This window comes from Bufo bufo, unplaced genomic scaffold, assembly GCF_905171765.1.
Source record: "Bufo bufo unplaced genomic scaffold, aBufBuf1.1, whole genome shotgun sequence".
Classification (NCBI taxonomy): Eukaryota; Metazoa; Chordata; class Amphibia; order Anura; family Bufonidae; genus Bufo; species Bufo bufo.
The window spans coordinates 64,028-78,548 of NW_024401189.1; the positions used below are offsets into that span (position 1 = coordinate 64,028).

Genomic DNA, 14,521 nt, shown 5'->3' on the forward strand with positions numbered 1-14,521 from the left:
ATCTTCGTCCCCGGCAGGGGCTGGATTTTTCTTTGTGAAAAAGAAGGGCGGTGAGTTGAGGCCTTGCATCGATTACAGGGGTCTCAATCGCATCACGATCAAGAACGCTTACCCGATACCCTTGATTTCCGAGCTGTTCGATCGCCTTAAAGGGGCCACGGTCTTTACCAAACTCGACCTGAGGGCGGCATATAACCTGGTAAGGATCAAGGCGGGCGATGAGTGGAAGACCGCGTTTAACACCAGGACCGGTCATTACGAATCCTTGGTTATGCCCTTTGGGTTGTGCAATGCGCCCGCAGTCTTTCAGGAATTCATCAACGATGTTTTCCGTGACCTGTTGCAGCAGTGTGTGGTAGTCTATTTGGATGACATCTTGGTATATTCTGAATCCATGGAGGCCCACATTCTGGATGTCAGACGAGTGTTGCAACGGTTACGAGAGAACAAGCTGTTCGGTAAGCTTGAGAAATGCGAATTTCACCGATCCCAGGTAACCTTCTTAGGTTACATCATTTCCGCTGAGGGGTTCTCCATGGATCCTGAGAAGGTTTCGGCTGTCTTACAGTGGCCCCAGCCCAGTGGTCTTCGTTCCCTGCAGCGCTTTTTGGGCTTCGCCAATTATTATCGGAAGTTCATCCGGGACTTTTCCATGCTGGCCAAGCCTCTCACGGATCTGACCAGGAAGGGCAGTAATTCCCAGGTCTGGCCGCTCGAGGCCATCCGAGCTTTTGAGGCCCTAAAGTCCGCCTTTGTGTCGGCTCCGATTCTGTCGCATCCCAACCCTGGGTTGCCCTTTGTCCTCGAGGTGGACGCGTCTGAGACGGGAGTAGGCGCCCTTCTGTCTCAACGTAGAACACCAGAGGGTCCTCTGCTTCCTTGTGGGTTTTACTCCCGGAAACTGTCTTCCGCGGAGTGCAACTATCAGATTGGTGACAGGGAGTTATTGGCCATCGTGCAGGCCCTTAAAGAATGGAGGCACTTGCTCGAGGGTTCGGTGGTTCCGGTTCTCATCCTGACGGACCACAAGAATCTGACCTACCTTTCTGAGGCCAAGAGATTGACACCACGTCAGGCCAGATGGGCTCTGTTCTTGTCTCGTTTTAATTACGTGGTCTCCTACCTACCCGGTTCCAAGAACATCAGGGCGGATGCCTTATCACGGCAGTACTCCGAGCTGTCCAGGGAGGAGTCGATTCCGACTTCGGTCATACCTCCGAATCAGATCCTGGCCGCCATTCGCACCAGCCTGACCTCTCCCCTGGGTGAGCAGATTTTGGCGGCTCAATCTGGTGCTCCCTCTGGGAGACCCAACGGCAGATGTTTTGTGCCTGAGGAGTTGCGCACTCGGTTGTTGCGAACCTACCATAACTCCAAGACCGCGGGGCATCCTGGAAAGAATCAGCTGTCCTGGGCTGTTTCACGTCTGTTCTGGTGGCCTTCCCTACGTTCCGATATCGCCGCATATGTAGCGGCATGCTCCGTTTGTGCCCAGAGTAAGTCCCCTCGGCACCTTCCGTTGGGCCTTCTGCAACCCATAGCCACCGGGGAGCGCCCATGGTCACACCTGGGGATGGATTTCATTGTGGACCTCCCTGCATCCCGAGGCCATACGGTCATTCTCATGATTGAGGATCGGTTTTCCAAAATGTGCCACTGTGTTCCTCTCAAGAAGTTACCCTCTGCACAAGAGTTGGCCACGATTTTTGCCAGGGAGGTCTTCCGGTTGCACGGTTTGCCTAAGGAGATTGTGTCGGATCGGGGGAGTCAGTTTGTGTCCAGGTTCTGGCGCGCCTTTTGCTCCCAGTTGGGGATTCATCTCTCCTTCTCCTCGGCCTACCACCCTCAGTCCAATGGGGCCGCAGAACCATCCAATCAGGCCTTGGAGCAATTCCTTCGTTGCTATGTCTCCGATCACCAAGACAATTGGGTTGACCTCCTGCCTTGGGCTGAGTTTGCCAGGAACACGGCGGTGAACTCTTCCTCTGGGACGTCTCCCTTCATGGCCAATTATGGGTTCCAACCTGCCGTGTTACCGGAGGTATTCTCTCCCCAGGATATTCCGGCTGTGGAGGATCACTTTTCCGTCCTACGTGCTTCTTGGGTACAGATCCAGAAGTCCCTTGAGGTCTCTGCGCAGCGCCAGAGACTCCAGGCTGATCGCAGACGAGCGCCTGCTCCTTCCTACCAGGTCGGAGACCGTGTATGGTTGTCCACCCGCAACCTCAACCTTCGAGTGCCCACTCCCAAGCTGGCGCCTCGCTTTGTTGGTCCCTTCCGAGTGCTTCGCAGGGTAAACCCGGTAGCCTATGCCCTTGCGCTTCCTCCTGGCATGCGGATCTCCAACGTGTTTCATGTCTCCCTGTTGAAGCCACTGGTGTGTAATCGTTTCACTTCCTCGGTTCCTCGGCCTCGTCCGGTCCAAGTGGGCAATCGTGAGGAATATGAGGTGAGCAATATCCTGGACTCACGCCTGGTCCGCGGTCGGTTGCAGTTTTTGGTCCATTGGCGTGGTTATGGTCCAGAGGAGCGTTCCTGGGTTCCCTCCACAGATGTCCATGCTCCTGCCTTGCTCCGAGCCTTCCACGCACGCTTCCTTCAGAAACCGTTTTGTGCTCCGCGGAGGAGGGGCCCTTGAGGGGGAGGTACTGTCATGGTCTTACCTGCTTGCTGCTCTCCTTCGTTTGACATGTGCTGGCGGCCATCTTGGTTTCTGGGTTTCTTGTAGCCTTCCACCCTGCGGCTCCTCCTTCCCCTGGGAGGAGCTGGATGCCTAGCTCATATATATAGGAGGTCTGTGGCTTCAGTTCCTTGCTTGGTCCTCTTGTGTTCACATGCTTCTAAGACTGCTTCTGGTTCCTGATCCTGGCTTCGTCTGACTACCCTGCTGGTTCCTGATCCTGGCTTCGTCTGACTACCCTGCTGGTTCCTGATCCTGGCTTCGTCTGACTACCCTGCTGGTTCCTGATCCTGGCTTCGTCTGACTACCCTTCTGGTTCCTGACCTCTGGCTTCGCAAAGACTCTGCTCGGTTTCACCATCCGTTTGGACTTTTGCTTTACAGCTTTATTTTCAATAAAGCCTTCTTATTTTCACTTATCTCTTGTTGTACGTCTGGTTCATGGTTCCGTGACACATCCACAGATCCCCCAAAGCAGTGTCATCCACAGATCCCCCATAACAGTGCCATCCACAGATCCCATATAATAGTATCATCCACAGATCCCCCATAACAGTGTCATCCAAGAGATCCCACATAACAGTGCAATTCACAGATCCCCCATAACAGTGCCATCCACAGATCCCCCATAACAGTGCCATCCACAGATCCCCCCATAACAGTGCCATCCACAGATCCCCCCCATAACAGTGCCATCCACAGATCCACCATAACAGTGGTATCCACAGATCCCCTCCATAACAGTGTCATCCACAGATCCCCCATAACAGTGCCATCCACAGATCCCCTCCATAACAGTGTCATCCACATATCCCCTCCATAACAGTGCCATCCACAGATCCCCCATAACAGTGCCATCCACAGATCCCCTCCATAACAGTGTCATCCACAGATCCCCTCCATAACAGTGTTATCCACAGATCCCCATAACAGTGTCATCCACAGATCCCCCATAATAGTGTCATCCACAGACCCCCCATAACAGTGTCATCCACAGATCCCCCATAATAGTGTCATCCACAGATCCCCCATAAAAGTGCCATCCACAGATCCCCCATAATAGTATCATCCACAGATCCTCCATAATAGTGTCATCCACAGATCCCCATAATAGTGTCATCCACAGATCCCCCATAATAGTGTCATCCACAGATCCCCCATAATAGTGTTATCCACAGACCCCCCATAACAGTGCCATCCACAGACCCCCCATAATAGTGTCATGCACAGATCTTCCATAATAGTGTCATCCACAGACCGCCCATAACAGTGTGATCCACAGACCCCCCATAACAGTGTCATCCACAGATCCCCCATAACAGTGTTATCCAGAGATCTACCATAACAGTGCCATCCAGAGATCCCCCATGACAGTGCCATCCACAGATCCCCTCCATAACAGTGTTATCCACAGATCCCCATAACAGTGTCATCCACAGATCCCCCATAATAGTGTCATCCACAGACCCCCCATAACAGTGTCATCCACAGATCCCCCATAATAGTGTCATCCACAGATCCCCCATAAAAGTGCCATCCACAGATCCCCCATAATAGTATCATCCACAGATCCTCCATAATAGTGTCATCCACAGATCCCCATAATAGTGTCATCCACAGATCCCCCATAATAGTGTCATCCACAGATCCCCCATAATAGTGTTATCCACAGACCCCCCATAACAGTGCCATCCACAGACCCCCCATAATAGTGTCATGCACAGATCTTCCATAATAGTGTCATCCACAGACCGCCCATAACAGTGTGATCCACAGACCCCCCATAACAGTGTCATCCACAGATCCCCCATAACAGTGTTATCCAGAGATCTACCATAACAGTGCCATCCAGAGATCCCCCATGACAGTGCCATCCACAGATCCCCCCCATAACAGTGTCATCCACAGATCCCCATAACAGTGCCATCCAGAGACCCCAATAAGAGCCATCCAGAGATCCCCCATGACAGTGCCATCCACAGACCCCCCCATAATAGTGTCATCCACAGATCCCCCATAATAGTGTCATCCACAGATCCCCCATAATAGTGTTATCCACAAATCCCCCATAATAGTGTCATCCACAGATCCCCCATAATAGTGTTATCCACAAATCCCCCATAATAGTGTCATCCACAGACTACCATTAGTTCAAAACCCACCAAAAGCACACCTTTTGGTTCAAAATATTTTTTTTCTTATTTTCCTCCTCAAAAACCTCGGTGCATCTTATGGGCCGGTGCGTCTTATATGGTGAAAAATACGGTATATTACCTTATGTTGCTGCTGCTGACTATGGTGTTCTGTAAAAAGTTCCTGTTTGTTCAGTGTTTGGAAAATCTTATTGTAATGAACACATGTTCTTCTATCTGCTCTATTTGATTTCTCTGTTCTGTGCAGTGCTGTTAAGAAAATGGTAAGTTTTGTATTTCGTACTTTTGCAGTCATGAAAATATGTTATTTACTTTAGTAAAAGATGTTTTATTTTGAAAAACACTGTGTATGTCTGTTCTTGAGCATAACTACATTTCAGCATTACCAGTAATTTGTGTGTGATTTTACCTTGAAAATCCAAGCAAATAGACCTCTAGCACAATTCCCTTAAAATATCGCATCGCATATCCTTATCGCAATTTTTAGGGCCCTAATCGCAATCGCACAAAATTCCCATATCGTGCAGCCCTAGTACAGATATGTATCTCAATTACTACAAACCCAGGAAAGGTCCTCGTTAAAAGATGGCAGCTTTCTACAAATCAGACCCATGTTACAGCTGTAGTTCTCAAGGAGCCCCACAGGTGGCAGCGCTCCATAAAAAATATAGAAAATCTCCCGTACACTGCAGAGCAAGGACCAAGCGATCTGAAGATCACAAAGTATTTTAGAATAACGTTATCCCTCTTTCCCCATAATGAATTAGTCTTTCACACTCGCGTTTTGGCTTTCTGTTTCTGGGATCCGTTCAGGGCTCAGCGAAAACGGATCAGTTTGCATTCTAATGCATTCTGAATGGAAAAGGATCCGCTCAGAATGCATCAGTTCAGTCTCCATTCCGCTCTGGGGGCGGCCTGCAGCGTTTTGTGTCCGTCTGATGAAACTGAGCCAAACGGATCCGTCCTGGCACACAATGTAAGTCAATGGGGACGGATCCGTTTTCTCTGACACAGTCTGGCACAATAGAAAACGGATCCGTCCTGGCACACAATGTAAGTCACCGAGGACGTATCCGTTTTCTCTGACACAGTCTGGCACAATAGAAAACGGATCCGTCCTGGCACACAATGTAAGTCACCGAGGACGTATCCGTTTTCTCTGACACAGTCTGGCACAATAGAAAACGGATCCGTCCTGGCACACAATGTAAGTCAATGGGGACGGATCCGTTTTCTCTGACACAGTCTGGCACAATAGAAAACGGATCCGTCCTGGCACACAATGTAAGTCAATGGGGACGGATCCGTTTTCTCTGACACAGTCTGGCACAACAGAAAACGGATCAGTCCTGGCACACAATGTAAGTCAATGGGGACGGATCCGTTTTCTCTGACACAGTCTGGCACAACAGAAAACGGATCCGTCCTGGCACACAATGTAAGTCACCGAGGACGGATCCGTTTTCTCTGACGCAGTCTGGCACAATAGAAAACGGATCCGTCCTGGCACACAATGTAAGTCAATGGGGACGGATCCGTTTTCTCTGACACAGTCTGGCACAATAGAAAACGGATCCGTCCTGGCACACAATGTAAGTCACCGAGGACGTATCCGTTTTCTCTGACACAGTCTGGCACAATAGAAAACGGATCCGTCCTGGCACACAATGTAAGTCACCGAGGACGTATCCGTTTTCTCTGACACAGTCTGGCACAATAGAAAACGGATCCGTCCTGGCACACAATGTAAGTCAATGGGGACGGATCCGTTTTCTCTGACACAGTCTGGCACAATAGAAAACGGATCCGTCCTGGCACACAATGTAAGTCAATGGGGACGGATCCGTTTTCTCTGACACAGTCTGGCACAACAGAAAACGGATCAGTCCTGGCACACAATGTAAGTCAATGGGGACGGATCCGTTTTCTCTGACACAGTCTGGCACAACAGAAAACGGATCCGTCCTGGCACACAATGTAAGTCACCGAGGACGGATCCGTTTTCTCTGACGCAGTCTGGCACAATAGAAAACGGATCCGTCCTGGCACACAATGTAAGTCAATGGGGACGGATCCGTTTTCTCTGACACAGTCTGACACAATAGAAAACGGATCCGTCCTGGCACACAATGTAAGTCACCGAGGACGTATCCGTTTTCTCTGACACAGTCTGACACAATAGAAAACGGATCCGTCCTGGCACACAATGTAAGTCAATGGGGACGGATCCGTTTTCTCTGACACAGTCTGGCACAATAGAAAACGGATCCGTCCTGGCACACAATGTAAGTCAATGGGGACGGATCCGTTTTCTCTGACACAGTCTGACACAATAGAAAACGGATCCGTCCTGGCACACAATGTAAGTCACCGAGGACGTATCCGTTTTCTCTGACACAGTCTGACACAATAGAAAACGGATCCGTCCTGGCACACAATGTAAGTCAATGGGGACGGATCCGTTTTCTCTGACACAGTCTGGCACAATAGAAAACGGATCCGTCCTGGCACACAATGTAAGTCACCGAGGACGGATCCGTTTTCTCTGACACAGTCTGGCACAATAGAAAACGGATCCGTCCTGGCACACAATGTAAGTCAATGTGGAAGGATCCGTTTTCTCTGACACAGTCTGGCACAATAGAAAACGGATCCGTCCTGGCACACAATGTAAGTCAATGTGGACGGATCCGTTTTCTCTGACACAGTCTGGCACAATAGAAAACGGATCCGTCCTGGCACACAATGTAAGTCAATGGGGACGGATCCGTTTTCTCTGACACAGTCTGGCACAACAGAAAACGGATCAGTCCTGGCACACAATGTAAGTCAATGGGGACGGATCCGTTTTCTCTGACACAGTCTGGCACAACAGAAAACGGATCCGTCCTGGCACACAATGTAAGTCACCGAGGACGGATCCGTTTTCTCTGACACAGTCTGACACAATAGAAAACGGATCCGTCCTGGCACACAATGTAAGTCACCGAGGACGTATCCGTTTTCTCTGACACAGTCTGACACAATAGAAAACGGATCCGTCCTGGCACACAATGTAAGTCAATGTGGACGTATCCGTTTTCTCTGACACAGTCTGACACAATAGAAAACGGATCCGTCCTGACACACAATATAAGTCAATGGGGACGGATCCGTTTTCTCTGACACAGTCTGGCACAATAGAAAACGGATCCGTCCTGGCACACAATGTAAGTCAATGGGGACGGATCCGTTTTCTCTGACACAGTCTGGCACAATAGAAAACGGATCCGTCCTGACACACAATGTAAGTCAATGGGGACGGATCCATTTTCTCTGACACAGTCTGACACAATAGAAAACGGATCCGTCCTGGCACACAATGTAAGTCACCGAGGACGTATCCGTTTTCTCTGACACAGTCTGACACAATAGAAAACGGATCCGTCCTGGCACACAATGTAAGTCAATGGGGACGGATCCGTTTTCTCTGACACAGTCTGGCACAATAGAAAACGGATCCGTCCTGACACACAATATAAGTCAATGGGGACGGATCCGTTTTCTCTGACACAGTCTGGCACAATAGAAAACGGATCCGTCCTGACACACAATGTAAGTCAATGGGGACGGATCCGTTTTCTCTGACACAGTCTGGCACAATAGAAAACGGATCCGTCCTGACACACAATGTAAGTCAATGGGGACGGATCCGTTTTCTCTGACACAGTCTGACACAATAGAAAACGGATCCGTCCTGGCACACAATGTAAGTCACCGAGGACGTATCCGTTTTCTCTGACACAGTCTGACACAATAGAAAACGGATCCGTCCTGGCACACAATGTAAGTCAATGGGGACGGATCCGTTTTCTCTGACACAGTCTGGCACAATAGAAAACGGATCCGTCCTGGCACACAATGTAAGTCAATGGGGACGGATCCGTTTTCTCTGACACAGTCTGGCACAATAGAAAACGGATCCGTCCTGGCACACAATGTAAGTCACCGAGGACGGATCCGTTTTCTCTGACACAGTCTGGCACAATAGAAAACGGATCCGTCCTGGCACACAATGTAAGTCAATGAGGACCGATCCGTTTTCTCTGACACAGTCTGACACAATAGAAAACCGATCCGTCCTCCAATGACTTTCAATGGTGTTCAAGACGCATCCATCTTGGCCATGTTAAAGTAATACAAACTGATCCGTTCTGAACGGATGCAAACGGTTGTATTATCTGAACGGATCCATCCATGATGGATCCGCACAAAACGCGAGTGTGAAAGTAGCCTTATATGCATAGCCATGCATCAAAATATAGATGCATTTATCCCACACTGAACACAAAATAATAATTCCAGACAGCCGATTTGCAGTTTTTCCTCAGTCCACCTTGCAAAAAAACCTTGGAAAATGGCCTGGTCGGTGAATAGCGGTGTGATTGACAGCTGCAGGTAGTGCAGCCCAAACTCACAGCAGCCTAGGATCACTATGATGCTGCGAGTTCAGCTCACATGACCTGTAGTCAGGAAAGGCGATGGTCACAGGACACACGCAGCCACGTGGCGTGTTACCGCGGGGCATCATTGCACTTTTTACACTGCAGGTTGTGTTAGTTTTTGGGGCATATATAATGTCCTAGTGGGGAAGGGACTTCACTACTGACCACTTCATCATAACAGATGTGAACACATACACCAAAGCGCGAACATGGCTTTACCGTGACATTAGCCAGACAAACACGGCACAATCTTCCATCTATCTCGTGACGCAGGGACATCACCTTCTCTTGGGTTTCATAATCAGTAAATCTTATGAAGCCAAAACCTCTTGATTGGCCGGTTTGGGCATCTTTTTTAACCTGGCAAAACATTAAGAAAAAGCGTTAAGTGGCAAGAACCATGAAACCACAGCGGGCACTGGGGGACTTTAACACCATCAATACCTGGACCATAATGAGTTCCCCGTAGGCGCTGAAGTAGTCCTTTAGATCCTGCCCTGTTGTTTCCCATGGTAAGTTAAGCACAATGAGATCAGAGGTTTTTGTCGCGGCTCGCTTGATTTTTACAGCAGAAGATGCATTAGTTTCTGCAACATAAAAAATAAAAATAAAATGTCAAATGAATTAGAAAAGTTCCTTAAAAACTAGAGGGAGCGGCGGCTGCTGCAGAGCCCAACAAGGAGACTGCGAGGACTGCCTCTCACCGCACAGGGGGTCGGGAAGTCACCAGGTGAGGGTCCAACTCAGGACTAAATGTCCTCCCCACAATGACATAGGTTTCCTCCCTCAGACCAAAGACCTTCTAATAAGGAACTTATCCTAGGAATCCTTGTAAGCAGAGGTAATGTCCCCCCATGCCCCTCTGCTTCCCCTCACACGTCCACCAGCACGTAAGGGGTATGCTGCACAGGGGCAGGTCAGCTGGAAAGTCCTCACAAGATATTTCCACTATGGCTCCACACAAATGAAAACTTCTCCTCACCTTTTGGGTAGTTCACAATATAAACCCGATTTCCCCAGCCATTTCCTGGAGGGTAGAGAATGCCTTCGATCAGGCGGACGCCGCGCGAAAAACGCTTCATCGGATTTCTGTATCGGAGGCCGTAAGCACCAGGAAACTGGGCAGTTATGGTGGACAGCAGAACGGTGCCATCATCCTCGCATGGAATTTCCATTACCTCCCCTTTCGCATCGTCGGCCACGAGGATAAATTCCATTTCCATGGCTGCGAACTAAGAGACAAAACAGTCACCACGGCACCTTCTCCAGTCCTCAAGAGTGGACTTTTCTATACCAGACACTCCCAGCACACGCTGTCCGCCCGTCCTATGGAGGGATGGCACACTGCTAGGACATGGTTCAGGGGCCAAGCAATATGCCATCACTTCATGGGACGGGTGCTGTAAAGTGTAACTGGCATTTTATCCTTGTAATGTATAGGGGCAGCGATACTGACCATTTCTGTCATCTACTTACTGAAACCGGACATGGCAGAATATGTCATATAGAATGATCGCCCATAACATTTACACCAAAGCAACCCATACCTGAACACATATATATATATATATATATATATATATATATTATTATTATTATAAATAATACACATAGACAGAGAGTGGAGTTAAAGGCCATGGCCTGTTTATTAACTTAATAAATAACATTATAACTTAAAAACATACTCATAACAAAGTCCAGTCATAGACTCGGACTTACCTTCAGCAGTACAAGATCAAATGTACACATAAACAAGTCCATCCCCATATCGGGGACGACTATCCTCAACACCCACAGCGCCATGGCCCGATTACAACGTTATCATAATCGACTAAAATAAAAAATTTGGGAGGGCGGGCGGGGCACGAACGGTCCTTTTGACAGCTGCAGGTCAATTCAAAAGGCACCGCAGCCTGTGTCTCCCACCTTCTTATTCACTCCAGAGGACTCCCATATCCAATCAGAGCCCTATCACCAGGGCCCAGAAAAACTGCCCTAGCCCTAGAGCATTTACAGGCCCACTTACCAACCAATCAACTTAAGGTTGCTGGGCAGAGCACATCAGCCCAGAAACCATAACCAAAACAGCGGGAAACTTTCCCGCCTAAAACCATCTTTCTCTGCCCTCCTAGCCTACCAACACAAACCTCCTCAACCAAGGTCAACTAAAGTTCAAATATGGCTTAATGCCAATTCAGCCATGGGTCCCCCTCCTAATGGTCCGGGGGGCATTGCTAACAGGGCCGGTGCTACCATGAGGCAGACCAAGCGGCTGCCTTAGGGCGCACCCTGCGGGCGGGCGGAAAAATGAACCTTGATTTTTGATATTTTTTTATATATATCACTTACTTGTGAGTTGCGCCGCCGGCCGCCCGCCCCAGCCTGCGTGCGCCATGCGGCCCTCACTCAGAGCGGCACGGGCCCAGCAACACGGTCACGGGGTGAAGCCAGGGAGGCGAATGGCGCAGCAGCAGCAGGGACTGGAGCTGACTGTGTCTGTGAGTCTGACTCGCACACAGCCAGATTGCCGTAGCAGCAGGTGGGTAGGTGATCACTGATGAGCGCACTAGCGCCAGAGTGCACGGCATAAAGGTGTTTATTACACAAACAACAATCATAAATGGAGGAGGGGGGGTGGTGACTGTGACATGATGGGAGGGGGGACAATGTCTGTAGTCTGTGACGTGGGGATGGGGCCAGGGGAGATGATGTGCCATGGGGGGGGACTGAAATGTGACACAATAGGGGGTAATGATGTGATTATGATGTGGCACGAAGGTGGTGATGTGACATGGTTTGGAGGGGGAGAAATGTGACATTGAGGGGGAGAAATGTGACATGGAGGGCTGATGTGACATAGGTGATTTGACATGGTGGAGGGAAAATGTGACATTATGGCCTTGAGGGGGAGAAATGTGACATTGAGGGGGTGAAATGTGACATGGAGGGCTGATGTGACATAGGTGATTGGACATGGTGGAGGGAAAATGTGACATTGGGGCCTTGAGGGGGAGAAATGTGACATTGAGGGGGTGAAATGTGACATGGAGGGCTGATGTGACATAGGTGATTTGACATGGTGGGGGGAAAATGTGACATTGGGGCCTTGAGGGGGAGAAATGTGACATTGAGGGGGTGAAATGTGACATGGAGGGCTGATGTGACATAGGTGATTTGACATGGTGGGGGGAAAATGTGACATTGGGGCCTTGAGGGGGAAAAATGTGACATTGAGGGGGTGAAATGTGACATGGAGGGCTGATGTGACATAGGTGATTTGACATGGTGGGGGGAAAATGTGACATTGGGGCCTTGAGGGGGAGAAATGTGACATTGAGGGGGTGAAATGTGACAATTTGTGACATGGAGGGGGAGAAATGTGACATGGGGGCAGAAATGTGACATGGGGGTGATGTGACAGAGGGGATTATGTAAAAAGGAGAGGGAGAAATGTGACATGGGGGGCTGATGGCTTACATGGGGGCATGATGGCTTACATGGGGGACTGATGGCTGACCTGGGTGGCTAATGGCCACATGGGGGGCTAATGGCTGACATGGGGGGCTAATGGCTGACATGGGGGGCTGATGGCTGACCTGGGTAGCTAATGGCTGACATGGGGGGCTGATGGCTGACATGGGGGGCTGATGTCTGACATGGGGGGCTGATGTCTGACATGGGGGGCTGATGTCTGACATGGGGGTCTGATCTGAGGCATTGGGGGTCTGATCTGAGGTCTGATTAACATTGGGGCTCTGATTGCTGGTCTGACCTGAGGTGTAATGGAAAATATTTTTTTCTTATTATCCTCCTCTAAAACCTAGGTGCGTCTTAGAGGGAGAAAAATACGGTCCTCAACCAGCAATTGTCTGAAGCAGATAGAAGATACCAGGACCACACGGAGGAGAAGCCAGCTGCTGCAGACGGGACCAGGGCCAGGTGATCTGCGAGGTGGGGGGGCACCAAAATGTAGCTTCGCTTGTGTTGGCAAAAATCCTTGCACCGGCCCTGGTTGCTAAGGCTCAAAATGGGCCACTTTACAGCTATTTTTCTAATGGAAATGTATCCCAATACTTTATGGTATCGAAATCAAATCAAAATTTTGGTATCCTGACAACCCTACTGCCGATGGGGGGAATTAATCTAAGGTTTTATCATTATTACTGGGGGCACTCTAGGTGGCATTTATGATTGCTGTAGACACTATAGGGACATTATTTCTAGTGGGGTCACTATTTTTTCAGCAGTATAGTACATGGGGCATTGCGGAGCACCACGGGCACAGTATTGGGGGTGGCAGCAGGATGCCATTGTTGGGACACTAGGATGGGGGGGGTTGATGGAAAAATCTAACGTGTCTGTAACAAACTCTGTAGAGACAAGATGCGGCTGAAAGAATTTGTCATGGCGGTCTGGGTCAAATGGAGGAGAAGAGGAAAGAGAAGGTCTACATGACAGGAGATGTCACTGGATGTCATAGGTATGTGGTACTCACCACTGTGACCTGTGTCTCTTCTCCAAGTCTTTTTTTAAAAATTATAATTATATATTTTTTCAATTTGGCGACTAAAAATTTAATTTGGCTCCTACATTTTTCAGTTTAGGAACCAATGGCTCCTGTTTATTTTTTTTTAGTCTGGAGCCCTGCTGTGTCTACAGCTTGTTACAGGGCACCAGGGTCCGCCAAAAATGAGTGGTTTAGAGCCAAGACCAAGAGTGGAGCCTACACGATGACTGAAAGGTCTGTTCTGGGTTTTTGACCACAATCACCAATGGAAACCACCGACTGTGAACAAGGCTTCAGGTCCAGCATGCACGTTGGAGACAGGTCCGGAGCTCTGTCCAACTGCCCCAGAGAGTAAATAGTCCATCAGCATGCACGCATGACCCACCACTCCGTTCAGACAGGAACAATCAGGACCACCCTCGTTCTCAGGATCAGTGGAGTCCTAGCCATCATACCCCCACCAATCAGGAAGATCAAACCCTCTCCTGGGGATAGAGGAAAGGTTTTAGTGGAGCTCCAACCCTAAACTGCTGATCCACAAATGACGGATACCACATGGATCATCCGTGTGCTTTCCTCTTCCATATGTTTAGCAAAAGATAGAACATGTCCTATTCTTAGCCGCAAAATGCCGACCGCAGACCCATTAACGGTTCCACAAAAACAAAACAGTTGCAACACGGACGTCACATAGGAGT

General features: G+C 49.3%; 1 protein-coding gene across 1 annotated transcript in view; it reads right to left on the reverse strand.

The window, feature by feature from the left end:
- The window catches only part of LOC120985013 (TAR DNA-binding protein 43-like), a 28,624-nt gene extending 18,085 nt beyond the window's left edge, over window positions 1-10,539 (reverse strand). The window contains exons 1-3 of the mRNA XM_040413461.1: window positions 10,299-10,539; window positions 9,761-9,903; window positions 9,536-9,676 (exon numbers count right to left, since the gene is read on the reverse strand). Coding sequence (XP_040269395.1) covers window positions 9,536-9,676; window positions 9,761-9,903; window positions 10,299-10,539 — 525 coding nt within the window. The remainder of the gene's footprint in view (window positions 1-9,535; window positions 9,677-9,760; window positions 9,904-10,298) is intronic.
- Window positions 10,540-14,521: the final 3,982 nt, after the last annotated feature.